The 19097-nt window shown below is 43.7% G+C and overlaps 1 protein-coding gene across 1 annotated transcript in view; it reads left to right on the top strand.

Moving 5' to 3' along the window:
• MYBL1 (MYB proto-oncogene like 1) overlaps nt 1–15650 on the top strand; it is an 898417-nt gene extending 882767 nt beyond the window's left edge. The window contains exon 16 of the mRNA XM_069621133.1: nt 12786–15650. Within this exon, the coding sequence (XP_069477234.1) occupies nt 12786–12914 (129 nt within the window). The 3' untranslated portion in view covers nt 12915–15650. The remainder of the gene's footprint in view (nt 1–12785) is intronic.
• The last annotated feature ends 3447 nt before the right edge of the window (nt 15651–19097 follow it).

Raw genomic sequence — 19097 nt, 5'->3', positions numbered from 1 at the left:
CTTAGAAAATACCCAAAGTCTGTGACCCTTCTCTTCACCATGTCATCTCAACAGTAAGGTGTAAATTAAAGAGAAGGGAGATCATAGAGCAGAGACGTGAAGTGGAGAATCAGGAGATGGAGACAGGAGGAGGAGGAGGAAAGAAAGATCATGGGGAGAATAGAAGAGCAGGAAGAGACTGAGATTAGAAGAGAAGGTCCGTCCGTGTGGAGGAGCAATCCTAAGGCAAAGTGCTGAGAAGGTTCAGGAGCAGCACAAGCTAAAGATAAAATGGAGGAACAAGAGATGGTTCCCTAGGATTTGTGCTTGTGGCGGAACACCAATGAGGAGCGATATTGGGCTGAAAGGGTATCAAACCAGGATCTCGGGAGACAGAGTTGGTGAGAGGCCACGGAGGCCCTTTTACAGACCTTGGGGATGGCCTATCCCTCCGCAAATACCTCCCCTCTCGAGCTCTTCGCTCCTCTACCTCCAACTCCCTCAGGGTCAGTCATTTTCAAAGAAACGAGCTGGGGGTAGATCTCGGTCTTCGGCTGGGGCCTCCCTCTGGAACAGCCTCCCTGCCACTCTAAAACTTGAGGAGAACCATCTCTGGTTCCAGAAGCACCTCAAGAACTTCCTCTTTTCTTCTGCCTTCGCTCCCCCTCTCCCCTGCTGATCTGTTCTCTCTTGGCACCGGGAACCTGGCCACCCTTTGTCCTCCGGGGCTGCTCATCCTGCCAATCTCCCACGCTGCCTCCTGGCCACCCCTTGCACTGGGGTCTGTATCTGTACCCATACAGCTCCCCCCACCTTTTTCTTCCTGCACTTATCAGACCTACCCTGTCTGCTGCCTTAAACCTAGCACTTGCATATTGTTGGCTGCACTAACAATGTTTGTTGCCTTTAATATTTATTTATTGCTATTTATCTGTTTCTTCTCTGCTTCGCACTTTCCACTTCTCCCCCCTTCCATGCACTTTTCCCCTCTTCTTTCCCATGCACTTGCACATTCTCAATGTCACTGGGCCTAGTAAGATCGTTGTTTTGTTCTCCCCTGTTCCCCTCCCTTGCCTTGTCGCGCTTTGAAACACTTGTGTACGAGCGCGATAGAAATAAAATATCAATATCAATCTTCTTATGACTGCAGGCCTTAGTTTGAGGCAAGGATTCAGTGTGATGTAAGACCCATGAGGAGGAGGCCTCTCAGCCGGCCCCTATCTGCCTAAGAAAATCTCAGAGGATACTGTGGACACCAGGGACTTTACTTAAGGACTGAAAAGGCAACATTTCCAGAGATATTTTTCCTTGGCATTGTTTATGCTTTATTTGGGACACTAAGCAACTACCACCACAGTTTTGTTGTGTTTGTTACAGCCACCTGGAAGGACCAGGACCTAGGCTTACTAAGAACTAAAAGAACGTTTTGCTGTGGTCCTTTTGGAACCTTCCCAGCGAGCCTTACACTCACTGGAGTGCACAACCATCCTCATCACAATTGAGTTTGTTTTTGTACACATGCTTGACATTAAGAGAATTGCTCCTTAACTTCTCTCTCTGGCTCCTTAGAGACCTGTTGGGGAAATGTATTCCACGTCTGACTTATGTTGAATCTTTATATGCTTCCTGACGGGGAAAAAGAGTGGAAAACCAAATTAAAATACACACCTCTGAAGGCTGCACCCTTTGCCAGATACAGTATTCACCAGATGTTGTGACCATGAAGCCCATACATACATGCATACAGTACGTAGAGTACTGCACGTCTGTAAGCTAAGCTTGAGCACAAATCATTGAACGTGTATGGTGCAAAGACGTATGTTGAGTAATTCTTTCAAGCTCTCCCAATCACATTATGGGAGGTCAAGTCCTAGATAAGTGAAATGATTGAAAATTACATTTTCAGCACAATCAATAGCATGCAAAGTCAATAAAGAAGAACAAGTTACTTACCAACTGGTAACGTTCTTTCGACTGGATGTTCCTCCAATGTATTCCTCATCTTTGATATCTCGTCCAGTTTAGGCTGCTTTCAGAAATAAAATTCTCTGCAGAGGGCGCTATCCCTCGAAGGCCTCCGTCGATGGTGATGTCATTGGGTATATAAGTAGCACGCCCGGCGCCCGTTGTCCTCAGTTCTGTTTTTCCTTCCTGTTCGTGCTGTGCTGTTAGCCCAGGCAAGCCCTCCGAAAACGGAAGCTGCAATAGCATAGGAAATTCTACAGCAGGGTAGGCTGGGTGGGCGATGAGGAATACGTTGGAGGAACATCCAGTCGAAAGAACGTTACCAGTTGGTAAGTAACTTGTCAAACGGATTGTGTCCTCCAACGCATTCCTCATCTTTGATAGACTCCCAAAGCAGTATGCAGAATCTGGTGGAGGGAGTAGAATTTGAAATTGTTGGCATCTTATAAGGCCGAATACAGTACCGCCTTACCAAAGGCAACATCCTGAGAGTGGGAAGCACCTAAACCATAATGCTTTGTGAATGTATGCAGCGATGACCAAGTTGGCGCATCACAGATAGATTTAATAGGTATGCCCCTTTGAAGGACTGCAGAAGAGGCTATACCTCTGGTAGAATGAGCTCTCAAGCCTTCTGCCGGGTCCTTGCCTTCCAATTTGTAAAATTCTGAGATGCCAAGAATAATCCACCTTGATAATGTCTGCTTTGAAACAGCTTGACCCAATTTCCTTCCGGTGTATCCAATAAAGAGTTGGTCATCCATTCTGAGTTTGGAGAACCTAGAAATATAAAAGTTTAAAGCTCTTTTAGGGTTCAATCGATGGAGCCTTTCGTCCTCTTTACCGGGATGCGGCAGAGGGGTAGAACGTCGGCAGAACAATTTTCTGATTTAGATGGAAATCAGATACAACCTTAGGTAGGAAGGAGGGTTTTACCCTTAACACAACCCTGTCCTTGTGGAATACAGTATAGTGTGGCCTAGAGGAAAGTGCCTGCAACTCGCTCACTCTACTTGCAGAGATCAATGCAATCAGCAACATGGTTTTAAAGGTGAGCAACCTCAAGGGACATGTGTGCAAGGGTTCAAATGGGGCACACATTAAAAACTTTAGAACAGATTAAGGTCCCAAACTGGGAAAAGAAGAAGGCGGGAACACGTTTGTGAGCCCTTTTAGAAATTGAATCACCAAGGGAATTCTAAAGTAGGAGCATTCTTCCAAAGAGCACTTGAAAATGGAGAGCGCTGCCAGGTAACCTTTAATGGTCCCAACATTGAGAACTTTGTGTGCCAATGATAAGAGGAAAGATAACACCTCTGGGGTGGAACATAGAAAAGGATCAACATTCTTTTCCCTTCACCAGTCGCAACACTTGTTCCAACGGCAACGGTACAGAGATTTTGTTGCTGCCCTTCTTGCCGAAAGCAACACCTCCATCTCCTCATCCGGGAGGTCCCAATCCTTGTATCTCAGCCTTTCAGAAACCACGTGTGAAGGTTGAGAGTGTTGACCTTTGGCTGGAGAACCTGTCCCTCCCTTTGTGAGAGAAGATCCTCTCTCTGCGGAAGACGAATCAGAGGACAGATGGACATATCTAGAAGGTCTGGGTACCACGTTCTCCTGGCCCAATCCAGGGCAATTAGGATCATGCGGCTTCCGAACCGTCTCAACCTCCTGATTACTTGAGGAATGACAGTGATCGGTTGAAACACGTAAAGTAGTGGGAACTCCCAATCCACCACAAACGCATCTCCTAGAGCTCATCTCGGAGGAAATTCCTGGTAGACTCTGGTCTCAAACAGGTCTACTTGAGGGGTTCCCCAAAGTGCCAAGATCTCTTGAAGGACTTCCTGAGCTAGTTCCCACTCGTGGGACACTGCGCTCTGCCTGCTCAGAGCGTCTGCTGTCGTGTTTTCCTCTCCGGCTAGGTGAACTGCCAATAAGGAGATTCCCTCTTGAATTGCCCAGTATCAGAGCTGCATTGCCTCTCTGCACAGTGGTAGTGGTGGTTACCTCTTTTGTTGAGGTAATGCATGGCCACTGTGTTGTCCGTAATTATCAGGACATTCATTCCCATGACCGAGGGCATGAAGGCCTTCAGCGATAGTCTGATTGTTCCCCGCCCCAAAAGGTTGATGACAGATGACTGACAGATCGTTGGCATGGGCTCCCCACCCCATGAGTGAAGCGTCCATCACTACTGTAATCTCCGGCAATGGTTGCCAAAAATGTTCTTCCTTCATAATATTGTCCTTGCAGGCCCACCACAGAAGATCATGTGCGACCCTGCTTTGAATCTGAAGTAGGTCCATCATCTTTCCTGAGAGCTGGGACCAATGAGGGGATCTCATTCTCAGGCGGGCTTCTAGCACCAGAAAAATGGGGGTTGCTATGAGGCCGAGCAACCGCAAGAAATTGAAGGCCGGAAGATTCTGGGCAGTTTGGAATTTGGTAACCATCTGAAGAATGTCTTGAGCTCTTTCTCAACGATGTATCTAATACAGCTCTGATGTACTGGAGCTGCTGAGAAGGTGTCCACTGTGACTTCTTGAAATTGAGGGAGAAGACGAGTCTGTGAAGGAAGTGGCAGGTGACTTTGAGATGATCCTGGGCTTGTTCAGGAGAACGCGCCCTGATCAGCCAATCGTCCAGGTAGGGGTAGACATGAATCCCCCCTCTCCTGAGATCCGCTGCCACCACCACCATCAGTTTGGTGAAGACCCTTGGGGCGGAGGTCAACCCGAATGGTAGGACTTGAAACTCATAGTGCGAGCCGACAGCAGCAAACCTTAGGTATTTTCTGTGCTTGAGATGGATTGGCACATGAAAATAAGCGTCCAGAAGGTCCAATGACACCAACCAATCCTGTAACTGGAGGGCCTGGAGGATCTAAGAAAGTGTACCTATCTTGAATTTGTCCTTCATGAGGAACTTGTTCAAGTATCTGAAGTCCAAGATGGGTCTCAGTCCCCCGTCTTTCTTGAGGATAAAAAAATATGGGGAATACTAACCCTTGTTCCTCTCCGCTACAGGTACTTGTTCTATAGCACCTTTCTGTAGCAGGGTTAATATTTCCTGCACAAGGAGTGGATTTGGAATCCTCAAAGAGTGTTTCTCCAGTGGATTGTTGTGAGGCTGCGCTATAAATGGAAGGCAGTGACCTTGGGCTATTGTCTCCAGAGCCCAAGCATCTGAAGTAATGTCTCACCATTCTTCGAGGTGCTGAGACAGTCAGCCCCCCATCAGTGATTTGTGACGCAATCCCTCAAAGTGGTTTTGGAGCTGTTGCTGCAGCTGCCGATGACAAGGAAGCTGTAGATGGAGCTTGCTTTGCACTTTTTCCTCGTCCACCACAAGGGTTCCTTCTTTGGCCTCTTTGACTAGCCATTCCTCTCGCCTTTCTAAATGAGGAATAGTAACGACAGGATCGCCCACTCCATGGTTGTCCTGAAGAACAAAAAGGCTGTGGTTGCCTAACAGCGGCCCTAAAGATTTGGCAGCCTCCTTTGAGGTTTGCAACCTCTCAAGACTCTCGTCAGCCTTGTTATCAAAAAGGTGAGACCCGTCAAAAGGCATGTTTAGAAGACGGGCCTACACATCTGGCCCGAAACCCAACTTCTGCAACCACGCAAATCTGTGCATAACCGTGCTTGTAGCCATAGACCTGCTGACGCTGTCTGCCGTGTCTAGTCCAGATTGAAGGGATTCACGCATGGCTTCTTTGCCATCCCTAGCGATAGCTAGGAAACCCTCTCTTTCCTCGCCTTCTGGAATGTGCTCCGCCGCCATTGATATGCACTCCCACAGAGTGTATGAAAATTTGGCTAAGGAACATGTGGTGTTGGCCGACTTAAGGGACATACTCCCAGCTGAAATACCTTGCGTGCCCATACATCCACACGCTTGTCGTCCCTATCCGGAGGGATGGTAGGGTACGCCACTTTATTAGATGTAGCTGTGTCTGCCTGGACCACCAGACTCTCGGGAGTGGTGTGCTTGGACAGATAGCCGGGGTCGCTAATGGAAGGGCGATATTTTCTCGTGAGGGATTTATCCACCGCATGGATAGAATCCGGGGATTCACAATTTCTGGCCACCCTATTTTGTAAGGCCACATGAAAGGGTAAGACTGGGTCTGTAGGTAGACCTTGGTCCAGAATATCAGTAAGGTCATCCTGGATGAACTGTGCTGGTGGTTTATCCCAACCTAGATATTCAACTACCTTTGACATCAGGTGCCGATACAAGGAATCAGCGTGTTCGCCCGGCTCCGGTATACCGAACTCAGTTTCAGGGGATGTGTCAACACCACTAGCATTATGCAGTGTCTCAACCATATCTCTCATCTTACTCTCCTCTGAGATTAAACATTCTGGCACATTAGGTGTTCCAAACTCAAGGCCAAAAGTAACCTCCTCTTCCTCGGACCTCTCTAAAAATCGAAGAGAGGGATTTAAAGTACTCCTTTCTAGGCAAAGGAGTATAAACTTTGTCAGGACCCACCAAAGGTGTAGGCTTTGGGGCAGGCTTTGATTTAGCCTCTTTGCTAGTTTTAACATGCTCAGAAGGCTGTGTTGAAGCCACAGTAATTTTTGGCGCCAATGATTTTGGTGTCGACAAAGGCATCGATGGAAATGGCGCCAACGGCGTCGAGGATTCGACAGTCATCTTCAAAGAGTTTATTCGAGGTATGTGGAGTCTTCGATGGTGTCGATGACCTTGTGCGCCCGTCACAACTCGTGTGACTTTCTTTCATCAGAGACCTTGAAGGTTCTCGATGGGTCTTTCTTCGATCACCCGGGCTCGAGGGTGCGCTAGTGTTGGAACGGGACCGCTCTCGTCCGGCATCCAAAGAAGGCGCAGATGGAGGCTTGCCCTTTTCAAAAACTTCTAGCATTTTCATACGAAATGCCTCCCACTCTGCGGATGAAGAATGTTTTGTGGGGCACTTACATTTTTCTGGGGGATTCGTCCGACGATGATGAAGAAGCTGGCGACCGATGGTGCAGTCTCTTTGATCGTTTCCTCGAGGACGACGAGTGGCAGAAGCCACTATGGGATCTTGATCTCTTTTTGTCCTTCTCGCTTCGAGGAGAACGATCTCCAGACTCGACGGTCGAGGAATGATCAGTTTTAGTTTTACGCCCTACCTGCAATTTTCCCTTCCTTTCTCGCAGGACTTTACTCGTCATTGCCTGACATTTTGAGCAGGAATCCGTGTTGTGGGCCTCCCCCAAACACCACAGGCACGAGCAATGCGGATCCGTGATGGACATTTTCGAATCGCATTCTCTGCACTTTTTGAAAACCGAACAAGGTGTAGTTTGGGTCGATGACAAAGACATTGTCGATGATTTTTGAAGAACTGCGTAGTAAGTAAATACTAAGGAGGTGCGTCGAGTCTCTGAAGCAAACACGTTTTGAAGTCACCCTTGACGGAGGCCTTCGAGGGACATCAACTCTACGACATAGACACACGGCGCTCTCTGATGAGAAAATGTTTTCCGAAAGCAGCTGAAGCTGGACGAGATATCAAAGATGAGGAATACGTTGGAGGACACAATCCATTCGAAGTGTATTTTTAATTGTATTTACATGTGTCCTACTGTCTGTTGAAGGTAAAAAAAAAACAGTTGGTCGTATAGGAGTTCCAAATGTGGGAACTAGGATGAAAGGATGGATTGCACACAGCGATCACATGTACATGTGGCATATCCCCTCAACCTCTTATCCATAAGGCTGATTGCTTTCCCAAGCATATATACGGTACAGCACGATATGTCACCATGGCCTTGGTGTTGGGGATGGTTTTCACTGCCTGTTCTGCACAACAGTAGATGATGCAACATGTTGGGTGTGGCCAAAACCTTGCGCAGTGGCAGTGCAGTTTTTCTCTAGAGAAGCACAGTGGCGAGCATTGACTGGGGCAGTTAGTTTACCTTAAGGCCTGTGGGGAAAATAGAAATACTTGCGTGCAATGTCGAGATAAAAGGGTCTTGTATCGCAGAAAAGGGTGCATCATATGTCAGATGATATTACAAATGCAGATGGCAAGTACTCTACCTGGAGCTGCAGAGCTCTTCACCAAATCTCCATAGCCTTGTCCTAAAAAGAATGATAAGCCTTCAGCCTCTGAAATAGAAGACTCAAAAAAACAAGGTTGTACTGTTGTCCTTTTGTCAGTACCCTTTCCACAGTTCCTGCATACATGTTGGGAAAGGTGATTCTAAATACTGTGGGCTTAGGCAATGCTTGTATCACAGTGTGGCCACAGACCCGAGTTGTCATTTTGTACAGAATCTCATTAATCCCAGGAGCCTAACATCAGATTACCTAATGTGGTGAAACAGACTCTGATGGAGGACACTGTGGCCCATGGTCAAACCTTACAGGATACTGAATACAAGAGGATGTAAAACGGACAACCTGCATGGAGTTGTGGAACCGACAACCAGCATGGAGTCAGGACAAAGAATAAAGTAATCTACAACATGCTGCCATGTGTTCCTGCTCATGGGCACGGACTCCAGCTTACACATTTACATTCTATACGGTACACCAATGCACACAAGAGGCACTGTTGACCATGGGGAGCCAAAGCAGAAATTATCAGCGGAGCCGGCATGGTAGCAGTATTTCATCTTGATACTAAGGAAGCTGTCAGGCTTAATATAAGCTTAGGGAGCCGCAGAGCCAAAGCAGTTGTGACAAATGATGCTATTAAGTGACTTGGCCAATCCCAGAACACCATGCAATTGGAAAATGAGCAAAGCCAATCAAAAATGAGTTCAGATAGTGAACACAACGGCAGGCTTATAAGATACCACAGAGAAGGAAAAAAAGAAGCAGTTCTCCAGGATCCAGCAGCAAAGAGAAGACGTGAGTCACAGATACCCTGTGTCACCTCAGGAGAGCCTGACACATGGCCACAGAGTCTGGAGAAGGGAAGGTCCTGTGCCAACTTGGCAGACTTGTCCAACTGCTGATGCCGAAACAGAGGAAGGGTTCTAGAAGCTGGACTTCCTGAGACCCACAAAGGGACTAGGTCTGCTTGCCAGTGGAATTATAAGTATATTCCTTATTGATGAGAAGTTCACCATATGCCTTATCAGTTGGAAGGCTACAATAACCATGGTTAAATATTCCTTAGGTTTGCGTTGCTCTGACCCTTTTGAATGGACTGAGGCACTATACCCTTTGACCAGGAAGAAGTGGATCCTTTCTGGCTTACAAATATTGAGATGTGTGCTTTATCCCAGTAAAGGTGAATTGTGTCAAAGAACTGGCTTGCCATTATAACACTGGGTTGGGCCAATAAGTAGCGGGGGGGTTGGTTGGCGCTACATCACGGAGACTTTCTTGAGTTTTAGAAACCATGCGGGAGACCAGATTTCCCACTACAGAAAAAACCCAGGCATTATTAACATAACCCCCCGGACACTGATTCTTACATGGTTCCCCTGCCTGTTTAGTTGTTGGTAAACCACCAGGGCCCATGGGCGTTTATCCCGTCCACCTCCTACTTATTAAAAACATGAATGTTGCAGATGTACTTTTCGTATCACATGTTTTGTCAGTCCACCACACCTCGCACATATGTGATTACTGTATATGTGCTCGTGGAATCGCTTCTCCCTTAGCGACTTTAAATTGTATGTGACTTTTTGAGAGGGTATTGCCAGACTCATGTCAAAGAGAGGCTACAAGTGCTAATCCATGCACCTGCGGAGGCTTCGGACGGCAGGATATTTGTCAACTTAACGTAGGGGGATTTAACCCGTGATTTCTTTCATGCACCAATCCTGAAGTGAATGAACTTTGCTATGGAGCATAGTCAATATTAGCCCTGATTTGAGAAAGACACTTGTGTGTCGAAACACGTGTTATCACAGAGGGCAATGCAATAAATATTCTTATACTTTCTTTCGCCTTGATATTATTTGTGGCACAGTTTTTAGAAGGGTGGAGCATTTTTCTTTCATTATTCCCATAGAATAGTTTGTGAGTTATCACAAAGTCCTCACCTTAATAGGCAGGATGTCCTGTAAGGGTTCACCCCAGCGACCCGCGTATGTCAGACACGTGGTCGCCATATTGTTGATGTGTTAATACCTAGACGTGGCGTGTGACGTCATACGAATGTTGTGCAATGATTTTTCCTGGATTGCGATCAAAAGTGGCAAACAGCGTGCCCTGATCATATATAATCACAATTGTTACCCGAGTTTGACATGAATGATGTTACCCATTGATACCATAGTGTGCACCTTTGAGGTGCTTCCTCCTTTGAACCAGGTATTCACAGAGACAAGCCGGGTTAATGAAGTATTTCTACATTGAACTAGTATTATTCATGTCACATTTAGATAACAATTGAGAATACATATGAACCAGGGCATGTTGTATGTCATCTATTATTTGACAAATTTAGGAAAAGCCGGGCTAATGTTGCATCTTTATATTAAAAGGAGGAAACACCCCAAAGATCCACACTATAGTATCAATGGGTAACATTATTCATGTCATACTCAGCTAACAATTGTAATTATATATGGATCAGGGCACGCTGTTTGCCGCTTACGATCTGGCAATCCAGGAAACATTGTGACCGACCAGGGAAAGCCGCAATGGCACATTTAACAACCAAGAATCTTCAGTGAAAATGGCGTAAATTGGAGAAAACCACTGTTTCTAAATAGTATGCAGGGTTCACTCAAGTTATTCAAATTGGGTATTAATTATCTACCAAGAACGTCCAACAAATGACTTTTTGAAATCTGTGAGGATAAAGAGTATTTATTAACTTGCCTTAGGCAATCCCGATCAACCACTATTCGGATCCATATGCTACATGCATGCCATTTACACTCTATGTTTTGCCTATGCTACAAGTGGCTGTGACGTCATTGCGCAGCGTGCATATGACGTCACACGCCGCGTCTAGGTATTAGCACAGCAACAATATGGCGATTGCATGTCTGACGGGTTGCTGTGGTGAATCCTTACAGGACATCCTGCTTATTAAGATGAGGACTTTGTGATACGCTAACCATGGGCCATTAAATGTTGTGGGAAGATTTATGTCAGGATACCATTAACTCACAAACTATTGATCCATGCGGGGAATACTACAATTGTAATTACAGGGATATTATACCAGGAACTTTTCCCCAAACTTATGATGTTCTCCGGCTAATTGCAGGAGCACAATTTCAAAGAAGGAAACCCCACTTTATCCACGAAATTATATCAGGGAATGGGCTAAAGAGTTAAGCCCTTGGGAAGAATTACCTAGCAACCGTTATTTATAATTTCAGAGATGCTCCAATTAGGTCTTATTAGCCACGTTAATATATCTCTTGCAGCTGGAAGAAAGAGATACAATACAAATATAAACCCAATCATGGAAATGCAGACAATTATTAACTACAGCACAATGGGTAAGTGCTATTACAGTCCTCTGTCATATACCTTGAAGGATATTAATAACAGCAAGTTAGTCACCAATCTGCATATTGAAATTAGGCACACAGGCAAGAACGAATAACAAGTCTTGGTGAATGACATCATGCCTCATTACAAGTCTGGCGGACCGGAAATAAGGGTGCCGGTAACAACGTACCGGCACACTTTCCAGACTGCTAGACTACGAGTATGCCTGCGGTTGTGACCTGCCGGAAGCAATGACAGCATTAGCAACAGTGCCAGTGCTTCCGTGTCCCCATTCCCGGGGATGGGGACTTTCAGTTCCCGCCGCTTGACATCCCGGGCCGCGGGGACTTGTAATATCCTGGTGGCACCGGGATACAAGGCGGCAGAAATGGTGTTCGGAGGTCGGCGGCAACACACAAGTAGCACCGGCGGGTTACCGCCAACCTCGCAATGAGGCCCATCTTGCTCACCTAATTGGGAATCTACTCCCGGTAATTTGGCAATCGTAATTCAGATTTACACTGGGATACTTAACACACTAGCAGTTCCTGCATGACCATTAACAACACTCACCTTATATAATATATCTATGACACCATGCATGGGTGTATGATCAATTGAGTTATGGGATCACTAAATGTTGAACTAATAGTAGAGGTCTTGGGGTGCTTCAGTGATTCGAGTTAGGAATTGCCATCAAATTCTCACCTTTAGTAATGAACTAGGAGTATATTCATACTTATGTGCAACAAGCAAAGAAGCCAAATTATAATTTTCAATCAGGAAATTATTTTGTTTTTTAATATTGAGTTTTCCCATGTGTTTGTTTGTTTGTTTTCCTTTGCTCTCCCTTCCCTCCCCTCCCCAAACCATGACCCTGGTATATATGTACGAAATGTTCTTTTCTTTTTTACATATGCAAATGTTAACATGCACTGATATAATTATAACACTAATGTATTAATAACAACCTTGATAAAGACCTTGTGTTGAAACACGTGTTGGCTGTCACCAGGACCACATTGGGATACAATAAACGTTATTTTATGGATAAACATTTATCATATTGTTTCTATTGATTAACAATTTTTCAGTTTTATGTACACGTGAGGCAAGTGTGACTAACTAGTACAACTACCCAATTGCATGTAACATTTGAGGTCAAGGGGGCAACCTCAAACTACTATTTAGGCTGCGCACCACAGCACATAGTATAGCGTCTAAGAGCACTTAAAAGCAGTCGTACAATTGCTCATTTGCTTTTCTAGTACAGAAGCCACCTCTAATAAACCTTGATTATAAATAGTGCATAAGTTGCCAATATATATTAATTGTTGTATAAAATAGAGATTTGTCATCAATCTAATTGATTCGTAAGGTGAATGAATTAACTGGTTTTGTTCTTTCAGTCAAATGGTGAGTGGGAAACTGTGGTTTATGGAAAGACAGAAGATCAGCTGATCATGACTGAACAAGCAAGAAGATATCTGAGCACATACACAGGAAACAGTATCACTTCGAGGTCTCTAATACTGTGACTCGTAGTGGGCCGTAGGAATCCCTTCTTCTAACATACTCTGCACTAAGGGTTGATCTAAGGATAAATTGCACTGCCTTTTCCACCTGAGTTTGTGTATCTAGAACAATGTGTTAAAAATATTTAAAGATTCTAAAATCAGTTGCAATTACTTAAATTGGTGTACTTCACGTTTGGCCGTCCTTAACGTTTCAGTTTCGCTCCTCGTTGGTGTTGGGTTTATTTGTCATTAGCAAAGAGTCTCAGAACCAGAGCTAGTAACAATATTGTTTAGCTGCACTTAATTGTGTTCGGTCTGTGCATCATACCAACATTGAATGACTTTGGGAGTACCTATTAATGAAAAAAAGACTTCCTATTGAAGGAAAAATCAGAAATTTGGTGACCGCTAATTGACAATTGGTTACGTGATAGCCAATAAAAAACATCAAAATGTTTTCCCATTTTTGGTTACGAAAAGCCCTACTTTGACTTTCTATTTATACTTAACTGAAATATTTCCGGATTGATGCAAGGGCTGGAGTACGTTTAAAAAGCATATTATTGTTAATAGCTCATTTTTCCGATACTTTTATTATGTCATTTATAAAACTGCATAGCATATCTATATGAATCTTTTATTTCTGTACAATGGTGTTTTGCTTAAATGCTCATATACCTTTGTAGCAATATATTTACTATACAAAAAACACAATCGAAAGGAATGATGGAAAGTTGCACTACTTTTTTGGTATTGGATGCTGCATGTTCAGAATGCAGTGACTACAGTGTTAATATATACATATATATATATATATTTATTGAAAAGTGGTACGTTTCATGTAAAGATTTTCTCTAAACATTTTTTTTAAATGTGTAAATTGAGTTTTTCATTTGAGTGCAGCATCAACAATGTGTTTATTGAATCTCTAAAAGAATACAAACCCGTTTGAATGTATTGTACAGTTTGAGAGTATGGTAATTTTGTACATCTGATAGGAGTGTTTTTAATTTATTTTTTTAGCTTTAATGTAGATATTTATACATAAAAGTGTATATATCTGTCTTGCGATAGATATGAAGGTATCTATAGATTGTAGTGGTGCCCAGAAGCCATGGTTGTTACCTGTTTGAAATTTTAGGAGCCCTACTTTCAAAATGTTTCTTCCTCCCTACCAATCCCACCCTGCCCCATTGCTTGTCTATGAAACAACCCTTGTTTCAATAGTTTCAAAAGGGAAAATGACTAGTTTTTACTGTTGATTAATTATAACCTTATTACAGGATATGCTGCAAAAAAAGGAAAATTGTATTTTGCAGCGACATACATTGCACTGTAGCCCCCTAATCATGTTTGATCTACATTGTATACAGAATTTGCCATTGCTAAATTAAATGATTAGAATGTACGTAATATTTAGGTCTGTCATTAACTTATATATTTAAAGGCGCATGCACTATAGCCTGCATTCTGTAATTCCACCCAGCACTTTGTAAATGAGTTAGAAGTAATGTCTATTGATGGATGGAATCTGATTAAAGTGTTTGCTACATATTTGTCATAAAAGAATCTTGAGTTGCACTTATGTTTTGATGTAGCATTATATATATTTCCCCTTTCGAACTATTGATTGTTCATCCTCAACAGGTTCCAACAGTTGCTTCTGTTGCCATTTTATTTTTTAGAAATTTGCACTTGGTTTATTTTTGAAGGAATGTATTGGTTTTGCTATTAATGTAGGTATTACCTGTAGTTCATGCAGAGTATAATGGTGTGCTTGTCATCTTCGCGCTGACATGTAAATGGAATTATATACTGTAGTTTCTTTGTTATTTATATACCTGCACTCTTCCTCTCATCCCCCGAGAAGTGCTGCTTAAGATGGCAGCAGGATCGGCTTGCTGCTACGAAGAGATGGATAGAGCGAGCATCTTATGCACTGTGCGAGAATAGCTAAAAAATCAAATGATGGCAGATTCTTAAGCTAATGGAATGGGATCAACCATTACAGTTTGACAGCAGGCGAGTTTGAACAATACTTAATTTGTGCAAGCACCAAGCTATTCTTTGTTACATGACTTATACAGTACAGCAGATACAATACAAGCCGCAAATGAATTCTAAAGCATGGGTGTAAGGAAAACTACTCTGATTGCTTTAAATTGTGTATCATGCTTGTAAGCGGTATTTGCTCCACACAGATTGTAACTGTTAAAAAAAAAAGGAATTGTGTTAACAAACAATGAATTTGTATCGGTTGATCCCTTTAGTTAAATGCTTAGCTCTTTGTTGCTTTTGCGTCGCAGTTTTAAACGTAATAACATGTCAGTTTAGCTATATTTGCGAAGTTCATTTTTGTTTGTGCAAGTGCGGATCGTGTTGAACACGGCGAGATGTAAAACAATACATACTGTATATGCAGTAGCCACATTTGCATTAACTTGGGCTTCACATTCATAATACACTATTTTGTTAAATATCTATGACACACATGTACAATGAATGTGTTCAGTTTTGTTGCCATTCTTTTTATTGAAGGGAATCTTGCCCAAAAGCTCAACCATCAAGCAGACTAAAGTTAATTACAAAATGCAAGCATGCTGAAAATGTTAAAAATGCTGCTTTGTAAAAAATAAAATACACTGAGTGCAATTTTGAACATTAGTGTACGGTATTTCACACCGTATTAAACTAATTGGTGATCTGATATTTGATCTCATCTCAAGAATGTCAAATAAAATTCTCCTTTGAAGCCTTTGCAAGATTCTTTTTTGAAACTCTTAAACTTAACAAACTAAGTGAACTCACCTGTACCAGATATTAAATTATTACTGTTTAGTCATCATACATGATAACCCGAAGTGAAGTACTGTATGGCAGCTATTGAGCTGAGCCCACAGGTAGCATGAGATTTACAGTTAGGTAGAAGTGTAGAAGCTCTGTTTCCTTAACCACATATGCTCCCTTTGTCTAATGGCAACTAAATGCATAATTTGCCTGCCCATTTATATATTTGCACCTCATACAGAATCAAAGCCTTTATAGATTCACATGCTTGGAGTTGTACGCATTGTCAAGCTGAGACTCATTTGAGTGCGTGTGTATATAAATAACATAGCAGTCGTAAACCAATTGTCAGAGATGGCCTTCAAAACACACCAACTCTCAGACAGTTCAAGGCTTTTTATTTCGTCTCTTGAATACAGAGTCACTAAGGGCGGTTCCTTTCTCGTCTCCCTTGGGCTTTTACCTCCCTAGCCTAGGTGCTTATTCACAAAATATCTCTCTCTATTCACTAAGTGGTGCCTTCCAATCACCCAGATCTAACTCAATCCATGTCTTTCACGCTCTTGTGTTCCTTGCCCTGATGTCCTTCTTGCCTATCACTTGTTTACTACTCTGTTCCCTACCCTTCTCCCACTCTTCTCTTTCTCTCTCTCCTTACTCCTCTCTCTGTCCCTTGGTTCTTCTTCTGTCTATTACTTTCCTTCCTCTCTATTGTACTACTCTCTACTCTACTACTCTTCCCTTCAAATTCTACTACTCGCCCCTCTACATTCCTACTACTCTCCTCCCACCTCTCCCATGCACACTAGACTGCACTCCACCCCTTTCTTCCACTCACCCTCCTTGCACGCTCTGAATCATTCTTCTCACTCAGCCTAACTTTCTCCCCTACACTTTACCTTGATCTCATTCATTCCCCACCATGCAAACACTCTTACACAATGTTCCTGCGTCAACCAATACCTCACCTTGCACACACTCTTTTTGATCTTTATGCTTGCTCCGCTGCACCATCATTAATTTGCCTGGTTGCTTTTTCCACTTTCTCCCGTGGCCTCACCCGAAAAAAAACAGAATCACTAATACTCCCTTTGTCCCTTCATTCTCCTCCTCGTCTCCCATTGGCCCTTCCACTCAGCTGGTTCCCGGTGCCAACTGTTGCCTCTTTCCCCTGGGGCGGGTTCCAGTAATATAAAAACATAAAGCTTCCCTTGAGTCCTGCTCCCCCTTCATAAACACTGGTCCACCAGGATCTTGCAATGACGGCCCAATATGTGGAAAGTCAATTTTAGAGTTCATTCTTCATGCAAGATTCACGTCTTGACCGTCAGTCTTCCAAGGGCAGTTCTCTGCTTGCTATATGCTCGCTGCTTCTCTCTCAGGTGAATTGCCTTTGTAACTCTTACCTGCATGGGTTTCTGAAGGTTGCGGATCTGAAAAGGAAGAGGGAAAACACTGATCAGCAGATAAGGAGGTAGGTATGGGGTGACAGCAAGTGGTACATGTTAGCATGGCTTTCTAAACTCTGGCCTGGTGTACAGATGTTTAGGAGCCCACCCTTGTTAGTGAAACAGGAGACACTTCTGTGAAGATAGCCAGGCCAATTCACGGTAGCTTGGAGAGCAGTCAAGGATAAATCTATGGAGGAGTGAGGATAATCAGAGGTCTCTGATGAGCACACACAGTGAAACACCAAGAATTACCATTCAACAGAAGTATAAGAAAATATACAATGTATTAGGCCCGAGAACAAACACAAATAAATAATGAAAAGCAATAGCAAAATACCACAGAAGCAACACACAATGCAAAATATGTATAGTCACTGGAGTCACTGCGATAAAGTTGAAAACTCCACCAATACCTATAAGAGAAAAGGGCAGACAATCTTTAGAGCATCGACAATCTTCAGAAATAAAAAACCCTAACTTTATAAGTCCAACCCTATGATGAATGGAGCCATGTGCTCAATGTTCGATGCACGCGTAAAAGCGCTCGGTTGTGCTTTAAAAAAAAAAGTACCTTTCTAGGAATAGTACTTGTTTTCCCGGCGGATATCTCACACTTGAAAGAAAGGATTCTAACTCATCTTAGTTTGACATTAGGTTGTGTACTTTTTATTATTTGTGGTGATTTGAGTGGTCAGCCGACACATGTTTCGACCTCTCAGGTTCTTTATCAAGGCTAATATGTTTGGTTCTCATTGACCTTTTGGTGCAGTGGTTTTAGATGGCTGGTTGGTGTGGATGGCTTCCACTGTTGGTCCTGTTGGACTTTCTTAAAGTGTGCCCAGCTGGGCATTGGGTCTGGCCAGTTCTCCTGATGATACTTCTACAATTCTGTGAATCCAACCAGACAGAATCATAGAAGGATCATCAGGACAACTGGCCAGATACAATGCCCATCCAGGCACACTTTAAGAAAGTCCAACAGGACCAACAGCGGAAGGCATCCACACCAACCAGCCATCTAGAACCACGGCACCAGGCGGTCAGTGAGAACCAAACGTATTAGCCGTGATAAAGACCCTGAGAGGTCGAAACACGTGTCGGCTGACCACTGAAATCAGCACAAACAATAAAAAGTACACAACCTAATTTCAAACTAAAATGTAAAGAGTTAGAATCCTTTCTTTCAAGCGCGAGATATCCGGGAAAACACAAGTACTAATCCTAACGAGGTGCGGGCGACACCTCCACGACCCGTGATCTCGCAGTCAAACAATTTACATATACCAAAAGAACTCACCAAGGAATTATCAAGTGCAGCGCAAGTGGATTAAATACCCTAGTGCCCAAATATCTCTATTTACCTTTCTAGGAAGCTGGCAAAGTTAGGGACAGAATTCTGAAGGGTAAACCAGGTTCCAAGAGTCAGGAGAGGATCTGCGATGAACAAAGCTCCCAATGCGTCTCTGAACTTACAAAGGACTTCAGGAGGCAGAGACTATCCAAGCCAAAGAGAGGACCACAAGGAATCCTCAGTGTGTAAAACATTATGGCTGAACAAGGGGCCACCGGTAAGTGGTTTCAGTACTCAACGCCCTTAGCTCGGTTTTGGTCAGGTCTGGAAGGGGTCGTCAGAGGTTTGATTTCCTGTCCTCGGTTCGGCTTCAAAGTGCGCTGGGGGTGCAGATGCGGGTCCGGTTTGCAACAGGAGCTGTATCTCTTGATTCGGATGTTAAAAAAAGAAAATATCGATGCCGCTGGTCTCTGGGCTCAAGAAAGAACGCAGAAAGAACGCCTTCAACTACCGTCACTGTAGCACAGTGACGCAGGGGCACCCAACTCCCATGATCTGACGCAGCCTTCTCTCTTGCAGCCCTAAATTCAGTGAAGAGGTGCTTTGCAGTACAAGTTAGAATTCCCCAAGTTTCAAGGCAAAACTCTGGGCAGGACAGTCCACTGGATGGCCCAG

The sequence above is a fragment of the Ambystoma mexicanum genome, chromosome 5q (assembly GCF_040938575.1).
Source record: "Ambystoma mexicanum isolate Mex_15411 chromosome 5q, UKY_AmexF1_1, whole genome shotgun sequence".
Classification (NCBI taxonomy): Eukaryota; Metazoa; Chordata; class Amphibia; order Caudata; family Ambystomatidae; genus Ambystoma; species Ambystoma mexicanum.
Note: the sequence above shows the minus strand (reverse complement) of the source record. Positions and strands in the feature narration are given on the sequence as shown.